The following is a 13,225-nucleotide window of genomic DNA, read 5'->3' as shown; positions in this document are numbered from 1 at the left end:
GAGGTTTTGCTGCCAAAGCTTTCCAGGTTGGAGATCATTTAAAGATAAATCGTTGTAGAAGAAAGAAAAAAAGTAATTGTGTGCGGTGTGACATTTATTCAGCACTGTGTGTATTATTGCACACGAACGCCACAGCAATCTCAGTTTTCCCGTTTGTGATTTTTACCCTATTGGAGCTATTCAGAAGTTCTGTGACGTGGAATCGTTTATAATTTTGCGGAGGCACTCAAGATTGAAACGTGAGGGTTGCATGACAAGTCTGTGGAAGCAAATCGGTTAGCCAAGTGAGCACCTATTCACTGTGCCATGGAGTATGCTCAGAATTTACCTGAATGGTCCCATGGGTGGCATAAGCGGTTTGCGATTGGCTACTAACCTGAAGGTTGGTGGTTCAAACCCACACAGCCATGCTGCCGAAGAAAGGCCTGGTGATCTGCACCTGTACAAATTTGTAGCCAATGGATGAACCCTTGAAACTATAGCCCTGAGATATCTCTAAACCTTAAACCAAAAATATTCCCTGAAGTTTTCTTTAAGGGAAATGACAGTTTATTTTAATTAGTAAGGAATGTCTACTTTGAACGTTGTTCTCTTTTAAAGGACTATCTTTATGGGATCAAACTGGCAGTAGCAACTGGAAAGGCTAAATAGGAAGCTTAGGAGGCAGTGAATTTATGTCAGTGCGGGAGGAACAGTTTGGAAAAGGTGGGTGAGAATGGTTGTACAACTTGAATGTAATCGGTGTCACTGAATTGTACATGTAGTAATTGTTGAATTGGTGTATGTTTTGCTGTGTATATTTCCAACAACAATTCAAAAAAGCAGTTACAGCTAAGAAACCCTATGGAGCAGTTTCTACTCTGTAACACATGGGCTCTCTGTGAGTCGGAAACAACCTGACGGCAATGGATTTGGTTATAAGTGTTATTGCCCCATATATGAGGTGAGGAACAAAGGCCAGAGTGTTAAGTAACTTGTTCAAGGACATTCAGAGTCTCCCATGGAGCCCCTATTTGAGGGCTGACTCCAAAGCCTCTGCCTTATCAGATCATTGAACATTTTCCAGCCACAGTTCCCACATCTATAAAAGGGGATAATAATCACTACCAACCGTACAGTCAGTCTGAGAGACAAAAGAGAGTCAGTTCAGTACAGGAAACCATCCACACACATGCACACGCGCACACACCACAAATGTAGTGGATTTTAGTTTGTAGGCATGGAATGACTTTTATGCATTGAGTAAATTGAAAATCAGGACGCTGAAAACTTCACCTCAAGGAAGCGGAAATAAAATAAGAAAGCAAACATGGTTTCTTTGAAAACTGATTTCAGGGAAGATAAGACTCATCCCTGTTGAATGCTAATAGAGTGGCCATCAGGGGAACTTAATTTTTCATTGATTTCATTAGAGTTTCTTTCTTAAGGAAATGCAAGGAAGAGTTGGTTTCCGCTCTCCTAACTTCATTCTCTAAATGTGTGTTCTGAACCTGCTGACTTTTCTTATATGATCCCAGCGTGACAGAAATCCCAAATCTTCCAAATGCGTATTGAGGCTTCACTCCTGGACTGGGAGGCACAGCCCCGCGGGGTTATTCCTTAGAAACAGTAGCGGAGAAAGGAGGCACCTTGGGCAGCATCATAATCTGTCTTCTGACCCTCTCTTCCCTCTGCATCGATCAATCGAAAGTACAAACACAAGAACTTGAGTCACTTTTGCACTTTGGGGTTATTTTTCACACGTGTGGTTTTTTTCGTCACTGTTACTATTATGGGAAGACAACTCGAGCTTTGTTTCTTATTCACTCATCTGTGCGGGTGACATTTGGGTTTGGGCTCATTTCTGCATCTCTTATGTGCAAGGAGGATTTTTAGTAAACAGTTCCATTATTTAGCTCTTCTTGTAACTCTGAAAACCCAACTGAACTATAATTAAACTTTGACTCGGTGACTGTGCATACAGGGTTGTGATTATTTTCTCCTTTTCAACCTTAGTTGGTGTATCTAGGCTTATAGAATTTTCAGAGAAAAGAATTCAGTACTGGAATAAGAGCTTAAAATAGCTTTTTAGAAAGCCTTATTAAAAATGGGAAACCCTGGTGGCACAGTAGTTAAGCACTATGGCTGCTAACCAAAAGGTCGGCAGTTCGAATCTACCGAGTGCTCCTTGGAAACTCTTTGGGGCAGCTCTGCTCTGTCCTATAGGGTCACTATGAGTCAGAATTGACTCGATGGCAACGGGTTTGGGTTTTTTTTAATTAAAAATGAGGTTTTGCCTTTTGAAACCTATACTTATTGCTACCTTAGAATTATTTATAGATGTTTCTCATATCCTTTCTTCCCAAATAAAACTGTTACCTTCTCAGCATATAGAGACTTTCTTATTTGTCCCGTATAGCACCAGGCATCGTGCTAAGCCTACAAAAAAAAAAAAAAAGTAGGTGCTTAATGGATGCTATTGAAATGTGTGTTTGTGTGTGTGTGTGTGTGGTTTTTCTCATTTTCCAGTGCCTGATGACTTTTCTGTGTATAACAGGTGTTTGAGATGGACATTTCTAAACAGTTACAAGCTTATGAAGTTGAGTACCACGTGCTTCAAGAAGAGCTTATCGATTCTTCCCCTCTCAGTGACAACCAAAGAATGGATAAATTAGAGAAAACCAACAGCAGCTTACGCAAACAGAACCTTGACCTCCTCGAACAATTGCAGGTAGAGCGTGTTTATAAAGCAGCTTCCTGAACCACAAGTATATGGTAGTTGATTAACTCACCAAAGGCACCAGCAGACCGGGCTTTCCCATGACCAGAGGACCTTTCTCTCGCCCTGATCTTTTTATAGTTGAGATCAAAGGTATCCTAGGAGAACGGGTCGTTTTATTTATTAAGGAGCAGACAGATTATCCTGTTCTAAGGTCAGACAGTCCTGGAGCTTTCTGTGAGGCAGTTTCTGCACTTACCCCTTCCAGGAGAAGGACCCAGAGTGAACTTGGCTCAGGATGATGTGGCACAGTTAGCTAAATGCCAGCGATTGTGCTTTGAGAATGACAAGGGAATCCAGGCTTTAACTTCTGCAAGGGAAACCAGCTAAGACCATCAGAGAGGAAAGGGACACAGAAATCTGCCTAACAGAACAGACCGTATGATCATTATTTGTGAGTGCTTGGTGCAAGTACAAAGATTTGATTAATGAGGGGCACAGTTCTCCCTTCTAGAAGCTTCCATCTTAAACATGGATAAAAGCAGATGAGGACATACAAAAGAATGGCAAATAAAGACACAGAAGGGTGAGACAGGGCAACCGCTGAGGTGCAAGAGACCTGAATCTTGCCAGACCCCAGTGTTGTCCCCACCTTCACTGTGACCCTGGGCAGACTGTTAGCCCTGTCTGTCCTGATTCCCCTGTCAGTGTGAGATGAGGAAAAGAATCCCTAACTGCTCAGCATGCCCCTTTGTCAAACACAAGAAGTAAAGTAACCATACATTCTCCTTTTTTAATGTGACACATGGGTGGCAATAGTGTCAGCGTTAGGGATTATTTTGAGGGTGGGTTTTTTTTTTTCTGTTGTTCCTGTGAAGAAAATACATATTTTCACCCAAAATATGTATTATATATATTCCTGGAATAAACTTTCTGTCTTGAACTGAGGCTCTGATATTTCTCCGGAAAGTTGCTGCTTTGCAGACAACTCTTGGCAACACTGTGAGAAAGGCCAGCATTGAAGAGCCTGACAAATCAACCCTTGTCTAAAATGCATTCCTCCCAGCAGGGCTTAATCCCAGTAGACCCTGGTAGGTATTTGCTGTAGAGGAACAAAGACAAATGCTTCTCCTGTCCAGTCCTAACTACCAGTCATATTCTGACATGTAGCTCCTTTTTTTTTTTCGCCCTAAGATTGAGCTGTTCTAACTGAAAATATGCCTGTGTACAATTTCTCCAGGAAGTCTTGGCTTAATGTGAAGGGCTTTGGAAACTAGGGAAGTCTCAGGGGGATAAAGAGCCTTGTCTGGCCTGTGAGACTATGGGGTGTGGAGGGTAATTTTAATTGGCCTCCAAGTAAGACTTGTGCCCCTAAAATATAACATGATGGACACGTTTCTAACAAAGCGCACATTCGCCTTTGAAGCATTTGGTTTGTTAAAATAGGCTGCACTCAAATGAGAGGTTTGTTTTCCTGGGCTAATGAAAACCCTGTGGGCCACCTGGAGCACCTGTTGGATCTGCAGCTGATCATGGGGATGGCGCAGGACCAGGCGGCATTTTGTTCCGTTGTAGGTCATCATGAGTTGGGGCAAACTCAACCGTATCTAACAATGATAGCAACGATGCCCAAGTGGTTTCTTTGTGACAAAGGGCGGAAAGCAATTGTGTGTTGCTTTCTGTGATACTCTACCCCTTTTGTGAAGACAGAGACTTGTGGAAAACTGCTCAGATATCTACTGTTGCTGTCAAGTCGATTCCGACTCATAGCGACCCAGGTATCAACAGTTCTCAGGAAAGGCATCAAACTGTAGTGGGTAATAACGGATGTTCTCCCTGCACTGATTTTTCTCTTGACTGGGTGGTCTACTCCTGGAGGTGTCTCTCGTGACTACAGTTTAGGCACATCCACCAGTTTTTGCTGGGTCCTTGCTGTGCTGGGAACCAGGGGCCACCACGGTGCATAAGGCCCTACTGCTCTCAGAGTTGGGGTATGGACTGTGGCGTATCAGTTGTGTGTGTCTCTATACCACTTTCCCGTTACCCTCTTTGAGTCACAAAGATTCACTGCCTTTTAGCCAGACTGTGTAAGTTCTTTGGGGATCATGGTCCTTTTCTCTTTGTAATTTTCATAGATTGTCCAAAGCTAGTTGTTCAATACAATACTGAATTTTCATAGGTATATATTTTTTGTTGTTGCAAAGTATCAAAGTTGACCTGTTTCCTAGCTTTCTCCTGTTCATATAGTTGTTAAGCATACCGAAGCCCCATTTATTTTCTTATTGTTAAACACTTAAGAACGCAGTCTATAAGCTGGAGACCTAACTGTTCAGCCTGTTTTGTCCAGCCAAATACTTAAGACTATTGCATAGACATATCTAACAGTGCTAAATACTAATGCATTTAATTTTTCATAATAATCAACTACAAGTTACTGCAAGCCCATACCGAGTGAGGTACTGTGGGAGGCCAGACCCACAGGAAGGACAGGGTGTGCTTCCTACCATTGTCATCGTTGCTAGCTGCCATCAAGTGGGCCCCTGACTCATAGCGACCCCATGCATAATGGAATGAAATGTCACCTGGTCGTCCGCCCTCCCCGTGATTGGTTGCAGATCAAGTTGTTGTGACCCATAGGGTTCTTGTTGGCTGGTTTTCTGAAGTACAGTCATGCATTGCTTAATGTCCATGATACGTTCTGTGAAATAGGACATTCTGTGATTTGGACGTTCTGTGAACGCCTGGGTCCACGGGACTGGGGCTCCCGGGCACACAGCCCACGGGCTGCTGTGCAGAGCCAGCCCCAGCAGCTCCCGCTGCAGAGCACTCAACCGGGTCCCGACGGGTATGTGGCGCGCAGCCCCATGAAGGTCACAGCTGGGAGGCTCCAGGCACAGATGGGGCATCAGGGGAGCAGTTTCAGCAACAGGGCACCCCTGCGATGCCTGCTGACCTTGGGTGCTCGGGGGTTGGATCTGGCACCCACTCCTGTCAGCAGCAGGGGCACCTGTTCCCATGGATGGAGGGTGGTGGGACGGGCTCGATGTCAAATAGGGCTGTGGGGCATCCCCCTGAGGGTTCATGCGGGACCATGGACGCATATGCAGTTGGAGCTGAATGAAGGTCATGCAGCATGTAACTGTAGATCGCCAGGCCTTTCTTCCTATTGTGTCTTAGTCTAGAAGCTCCACTGGAACCTATCCAGTATCATCGCAGCACACAGTCCTCCACGGACGGACGGGTGGTAGCTATGCACGGGTGGTAGCTATGCGTGAGGTGCATTGTCTGGGAATTGGACCCTGGTCTCCCCACATGGGAGGCAAGAACCCTACCACTGAACCACCAATGCCTCATTCAGTCTTGTTAGGAGACTAGATATTCTTGCAGAGCAGTAAATGCCCTGCAAAGTGGCCAATTACATGATATTCCTCGGAGTGCAGTGGGAGATCCTTTCTGGATGACGTGGGACCTGTCCCAGGCCTTGTTGATGGGTGGGTGGGGTTGTAAGAATCAGAGAGTGTCGCTTAGCTATACAGACCAAGAATGAGCATCGCTGCCTGGAAGCTAATGCTCTGAGGACCTCAGTCGTTCTATTTTGATTGTTCTGCTGGTACAGCCAGAGCTAGACTCTGAGTCACGAATTGTCTGTCTGGCACTAGTGTTGTCTTGTTCAAAAAACTGCTTCCCTTGTTTTGAAAATGAGGAAAATAGATGTGCCATTTTCCCGCCTAAAATAAATGGGGAAATATAAAAATCTGGACTGGATTTATAAGACAGAGTAGTGCCTTACTGAACCCAGTGACCTGAGCTCTCCAGAATGCAGCTGTGAGCTGAGGGACAGGCTGGAAAGGCCTCAGGGCCATCAGAACACATGTTGGAGTTCCTGTAGTTTGCACAGGGAACCCAGCAGTGTCCCTGGAGCCGGCTCACTCATTGTCTGGGAAGCCTGCCCCGGAGGATAGGAGAGGGAGGGATAACTGCTAGAGAGAAGCACCTGGAAGGCCTATTTAAGTGACATTAATTGTGTGCTAGGTGCTGGAGAAGGAGCCCTGGTGGTACAGTGGTTAGGCTCTCAGCTGTGAACCAAAAGGTTGGCAGATCGTACTCTCCAACTGCTCTGGGGGAGAAAGATGTGACGGTCTGCTTCTGTGAAGATTACTCTTGGAAAACCTTTGGGGCAGTTCTACTCTGTCCTACAGTATTACTGTCTTAGTCATCTAGTGCTGCTATAACAGAAATATCACAAATGGGTGGCTTGAACAGAGAGAAACTTATTCTTTCACAGTCTAGTAGACTAGAAGTCAGAATTCAGGGCGTCAGCTCCAGGGGAAGGCTTTCTGTCTCTGTCAGCTCTGGAGGAGGATCCTTGTCATCAATCCTCCCCTGGTTCAGAAGCTTCCTAGCACAGGGACTCCGGGTCCAAAGGACACACTGTTCTCCTAGCTCTTGTTTCCTGGTGGTATGAGGTCCTCATGTCTCTTTATTCACTTCTCTCTCATATAACTCAAAAGAGATTGACTTCAGACACAGCCTAATCTTGTAGATTGAGCCCTGCCTCATTAACATAACTGCCAATAATCCTACCTCATTAATGTCATAGAGGTAGAATTTACAACGCATAGGAAAATCACATCAGATGACAAAATGGTGGACAGTCACACAGTACTGGGAATCATGGACTAGCCAAGTTGATGCATTTTGCGGGGACACAGTTCAATCCATGACAATTACAATGAGTTGAAATCAACTCAACAGTCACGGGAGGCACTGAAGATGTAAACTGAGAACCTCGCTCCTTATCTCTAGGGTGGGAATGAGGATACTGCTTCTCCCACTGAGGTAAGGCTTGTCAACCTCTTAGCATGTTTGGGGGGAAATCCCCATGTCTCTCGTGATGTCTGTTACCCTAAAGAAATTAAAAAAAAAAAAAGGGTTTCCAATAACAGCACTGTTTCTACTGCATCCTTCACATAGAAGCCATTTTGACTGTCAGTGCAAAATCAGTTTGCCCATGTAGGTATGTGCATAGTCAAAAAAGGCTAGGCTAGTAATAAATCTCCAAATCTCAATAGTTTAGCACAAAAAAAAGTTTGTTTTTCTCCCTGAAGCTCTACCTCTTCCTCAAGAAACATTCTTTCGCCTCCTCTCTATAGTTGGTGACTCAGGAACTCAGGATTCTTCCATATGGTCTTGGCTCCATCTCCACACGTGGCTTCCAGAGTAGCCACATCAAGGGAAGGGGATGCTGGAGGATCTCAGGGAGTGTTTTTAGAGCCTGTCCCAGCCTACCTGCGAGGGAAGTTGGGAAATGGAGCCTTCCCGTGTGGTGTGGCCTGGAAAAAGAAAAAAAAAAGAACTGGTAGTAAATGCCTACACTTGGCTCTGCCAAAATACGGCTCCAAAGTGCCCCAAGGCTGGACGGTGAAATGTTCAATGGATTCCTGCTTTGTTATCACTGGGCAGTTCTGTTCTCATTTCTTCTTTTATTCTCTAGGTGGCAAATAGTAGGATCCAAAGTCTTGAAGCCACAGTTGAGAAGCTGCTGACCAGCGAAAACAAGCTGAAGCAGGCGACCCTGGCGTTAGAGCTGGAGAGGTCTGCTCTGCTGCAGACAGTGGAGGAACTGCGGAGACAGACGGCAGGGCTGAGCCGCACAGAGCCGGCCCCCGCTGACCCCGAGCCTGCGGGTGACTGACAAGGGGGGAGGTGCCTCCCCAGAGCACCCCTCCAGAGGGGAGGTTGCACCACCACCTCACACTGTCCAAGCCTTAACGAAGAGAGACAGGAGATGCTGGCGAAGAGAACGAAGCGTGAAGTGTGCTTCTCGGGGAGGAAACTGGCTTTGCCAGCACGCAGATTGTTCTGAACTAAAACTTGTGACTCAACGAGGGTGAATGTTCTTTTTGTTGTTTTAGGTTCTGATTTGGCCCTCTTCTGCTCCTGAAATCTGTACCAGTAGAGTTAGGTGGCATGGACATGAATAAATGCACCTTTATGTTTCCTTGTTGCTTCCTTTTTCAGTATCACCATGTTTGTAAAGAACTCATGAACCCAAAAAACCAAACCAGTTGTTGTCAAGTTGATTCCAACTCATGGCGACCCCATGTGTGCAGAGCAGAACTGCTCCATAAGATTTTCATGGCTGTGACCTCTCGGAAGCAGATCTCCAGTCCTGTCTTACAAGACACCTCTAGGTGGGTTCGAACCACCAACCTTTCAGTTAGTAGTGGAACACTTAACCATCTGCGCCACCCGGGGACTCTGAAGAACATGCACACTGCTATGGAATTTCAAAAGCCAAAAGGGATCGAGATGAGTCCTCTGGCAGAACGTGTGGGTACCTTGTTCATCCAAAGAGGGTTTTTGGGACTAGACTCTCAGCGTCACTGGCAGGGTGCCTTTAGCTCTTGTTCATTCTTGTTATGTACAGAGCCTAAGATGACCGTTGGGAAGGACTGAAAGGGATTTCTTTAAATTGGACAACTTAAATTTTATCACTATCCTTAGTGTTTAAGGAAATTTGTTTTTGTTTTTTTAATAATAATAGTGTTTTCATACATTTTTGCTTACCCCTTTAGTATTGATTAAAATCATGATAGATGAATGTTCCATGGGAAAATCACCATTTTCTGTAGACTCTGCCAGCTATTCCTAGCTTGTGGCCAGTAGTTGTGGAGTCTGATACTTCTATCTTTGTTGTAGTTTCATATTCGTATTACAGAGTCATGTGTTTATTTTTGCTTGTTGCAAGACGTAACGCAGTCTGAAGTGGCCCTGTGAGTCTCTACCCCTTGGAAATCTGGTTCCTTGCAGAAGGAGCAGGGTACATCAGGATTTTCATCAGTGCCAAAAATGCTGGGACTTTGAAAAAGAGGGAGACTGAAATTGCAGTCAGATGTATGGCAGCTGACTACAGTTTTTCCAAGGTTGGTTATTATTGTTAGCTGCTGTCAGGTCGGCTCCCAACTCATGGTGACCCCACATACAAGGGGGTGAAACACTGCCCGGTCCTGGGCCGTCCCCATGATTAGGGGCGGATTGGACTGTTGTGATCCAGAGGGTTTTTACTGCCTGATTTTTGGAAGTAGATCACCAGGCCTTTCTTCCTAGTTTGCCTTACTCTGGAAGCTCCACTGATAGGCGAGTGGTGGCTGCACGTGAGGTACAGTTGGCCAGGAATTGAACCCAGGTCTCCCACATGGAGAGCATTCTACCACTGAACCACCTTTTTCACAGGTTTTGAACGTAACTCACAGCAGAGTGACCTCCACCCTCAGGATGATGAGGACCCTGTGCCTTCAACAAACAACTGCTTGCAGCTGCCTGGGTCTCATTTGGTCACTGCATGAAGCTTCAGTCTTAGACCAGATTGTTTTCTTACAAAGGATTGGGTTAATGAGGCAAGTAAGTGTACCGGCAGCTGTCCCTTCCTTGACTACAGAATCACTCTGGTCTTTCTTTTTATAATAGTATCTGTGATGCTATTCCAGAAGGAGTTTCTTTTACCTCCATCAGCAGTGGGGTCTCTCTTCAGCATGGAGTAAAAAGAAGGATTGCCATATTTGGAGTCTTTCTAAATCTCCTTAGCCATTTCAAAGGGAGACAAAATGCTGCCCCCAGTACCTAAATGGGATTCTTTTCTGTTCCCTGTGTCAGTCTAGCAGTTCTATGAAAAGCAAGATGACAAGTCCGGTAGTCTGTGTCCTGAGTAATTAATTCCACCAGATATGGTTGAGAGGAGTTGACATTTGAGGGAATTTTCCACATCATATTTTACTGTTTGAATGTTTAATAGTGTTGGGTTTTGGACATCTTAGTACATTACTTAAGAATATTGGCTCTGCATTAAATAAGAGCAAGAAGGCAATAAAACAATAATTCAAGCCCACACTTTTTATTGTATTTGAACTTTGGAGCTTTGCTTTTCAGCCCAGAAGTGAGTGAATGCCTCATGAACACCTTTAGGTCACAGTGTGAATATTACCTAACCATCAGTAAAATCATGTGCGCTCTATTCACGTCTGTTTCCCTTGTTACCCAAGTGTTTGTTAGGTTACAACACTTCTGCACAGGGTGTGAATATTAGCACTAATGAGACCAGCTACATCAGTTGTATGTGACAATGAGTGCTGTTACAGGATTGCACTGGGCAGAGTGGACTGTTGACAAGGACCTGTGGCTATGACATGGATATAGTCTCAGCCGGTAAATTAGAAGGGGAAAGAAAGATACTTAGAGCCAACTCATATCACTGTGTGAGGACTCTCGGAGGCAAATTTTTAAACCAAGTAAGTTTCGTTGGTTTAAAGGAGCTAGTGGTGGTGCGACAGTTAAATACTTGGCTGCTAAGTGGAAGGTTGGCAGGTCAAACCCCACCCAAAGTTTCCATGAGAGGATCTGGCAATCTGCTGCTCACAAGATTACAGCCAAGAAAACCCTATGTGGGCAGTTCACTTCTGTCATATGGGGTGGTTATGAGGCGAAAATTGACTCAACGTCACCCGATGGTAACGAGTTAATATTGTACTTCCCTCAACACACAGATACATGTACACATACATGTGCACGTGAAGGCTATCTTTTGAAAGCATTTATGGCCTCTTACACTTAGACATTATGAGCCTTCAAGGAGTGCACTATTGTTACATAAAACATATATAAGAATATCTTCTGTGCTGAACACTCAGTTTGGTTCCCTTTTCGGGGCTACATGTAGTCAGAACAACAATGTCCATTTGGGGATTTGTGTGTTTGGTTGGTTGGTGAACTGGATAGAGCCGCTCTGAGTGTTAGGGGATCCGGGATTTGTTACAGGAATTAGACCAAACACAGTTGTGTGAGGAGCTGGGGAAGTGAAAGGTCTAGAGGAGGTGTTTGAATCAGAGAAGTCACCAGTCAATCTAGAAGCACAACATATTCGGCTGCCAACTTGGGCCTACACGTGACGTGTAAGAAGTCTGTAGAGCAGTTGCTGCTGTATAGCAACCGCCTCTGTGGAGCTGTAGCCAGGTGTCTGGTGGTGGGCCTGGGGTCTCTCTTGGAACAATAGCTGGAGATGGAGTGGAGGAGAGTAGGGCTTAACCTGGAACTCACCAGGCATCTCTTTGTCCACCAGTCACCACATTTAACTACAATAATCTTCAGAGAAAGATGGCCCTGGAGTAACTGTTGCCTTCCAAATCTCATATATCTTTGGACCAGTTCTAACTTAGAACCATCAGGGAAGGGAAACATAGTTCTGACTTACCCAAGTCGAAACTGTATAAACCACCACAGTTAATTTTGGAACCTGCTTAATTTGGACAGTAGCATGCATGTACGAGCCATGTTGCAGAAGCCCTTCGTCCAAGTACAGCATATGTGATTAGTAATTCGTAGAGTTCAGATCCATAGATTGAGTTTGACTTTGAAGGTTGGCGATGGTGCACTACTGAAGACTAAAAACTGCAGAAGACCACTGCTGGCACCAAGGACTTTCTCTCACCCATCACCCACCTCTCTGTCAAATGTTAGCAAACGTTGTACAAATTAAACCCCACAAATTGTCTGTGTGATATAAAATATTTCACAAGTTGCATTGTCTTACCTCTGAATTCTGCTTTAAAGATTCAGCATGATTCAAAAATATCTTGCATTAGGAAAGCTGGAGGAAACCTTCTACTTCATACTAGAACCACTATCTCCCACCTCGTTTTACAAAGAAGATAGCTGGGTGAGATGAGGAGACGTTCAAATCTAATGGCTGGTCACAGGGTTAGAGTTCATCCCCAATCTTCTAACTGCAGTCGGTTTTGGGAACCATGTCTGATGACTTCAAAATACAAAGCAAGGAAAAGATCTGCTTCAGTTTCGTAAGGGTGATATGTATAACAAGGAGCCCAAATAAGGGTCTTTCCTGAAATAAAGGGTCTCTGAGGGTACTCCAGGCTAATTAGCTCAGACGCACCTGGGTGGGCCTGGATTTTGTTTTTTAAGCCCCCCCGGTGATTTTATAGTTTAATCAGGATTGAGGACGGCTATGGTTGATAATGGATTGAGGTCAGCCTGCCGGCTAGGAGTTTAATTGCCTTACCTGGCCTTTGTCCTTAGCCAGGACTAGTCTACATTTTTATCAGTGACCTATGTGAGGATTTAGAGACATGCCTCTCAGATGCGTGGATGCCATAAAGCAAATGCAATGAATGACAGACAGGATCTTGATTGATGTTGGCAAGCTGGAACGATGACCTAATTCTAACGAGATGCCATTTTAAATGTCAGGTTCTAAATCGATGTGTAGGACAGTGTTTCGCAAAGTACAGGTCCCAGATCACAGCATCAGCAGCAGTTGAAAACTTGTTATAGAAGTACAAATTCTTGGACTCTGCCTCAACCTGCTAAGTCCGAAATTCAGGACAAGCCCTCCAGGGAGTTCTGATAGACAAAGAACCATTGGTGTGGGGGAGGCGGGGTGCAGTTGGACAAGTACAAAATTGGAGAAACCTAGGTTAGCAAAATGGGAAAAAAGTCTCTTTTCTTAATCTCTGT

The 13,225-nt window shown here is 44.8% G+C and overlaps 1 protein-coding gene across 4 annotated transcripts in view; it reads left to right on the top strand.

Annotated features, from left to right (window-relative positions):
• Window positions 1-8,699, top strand: part of TBC1D1 (TBC1 domain family member 1) — a 284,776-nt gene extending 276,077 nt beyond the window's left edge. For all 4 annotated transcript variants that reach the window (XM_064285966.1, XM_064285964.1, XM_064285963.1 and 1 more), the window contains 2 exons: window positions 2,537-2,710; window positions 8,193-8,699. In XM_064285966.1, coding sequence (XP_064142036.1) covers window positions 2,537-2,710; window positions 8,193-8,393 — 375 coding nt within the window. In that variant the 3' untranslated portion in view covers window positions 8,394-8,699. The remainder of the gene's footprint in view (window positions 1-2,536; window positions 2,711-8,192) is intronic.
• Window positions 8,700-13,225: the final 4,526 nt, after the last annotated feature.

Source organism: Loxodonta africana, chromosome 5 (genome assembly GCF_030014295.1).
Source record: "Loxodonta africana isolate mLoxAfr1 chromosome 5, mLoxAfr1.hap2, whole genome shotgun sequence".
Lineage (NCBI taxonomy): Eukaryota > Metazoa > Chordata > Mammalia > Proboscidea > Elephantidae > Loxodonta > Loxodonta africana.
This window is presented reverse-complemented; position numbering and strand designations above follow the sequence as displayed.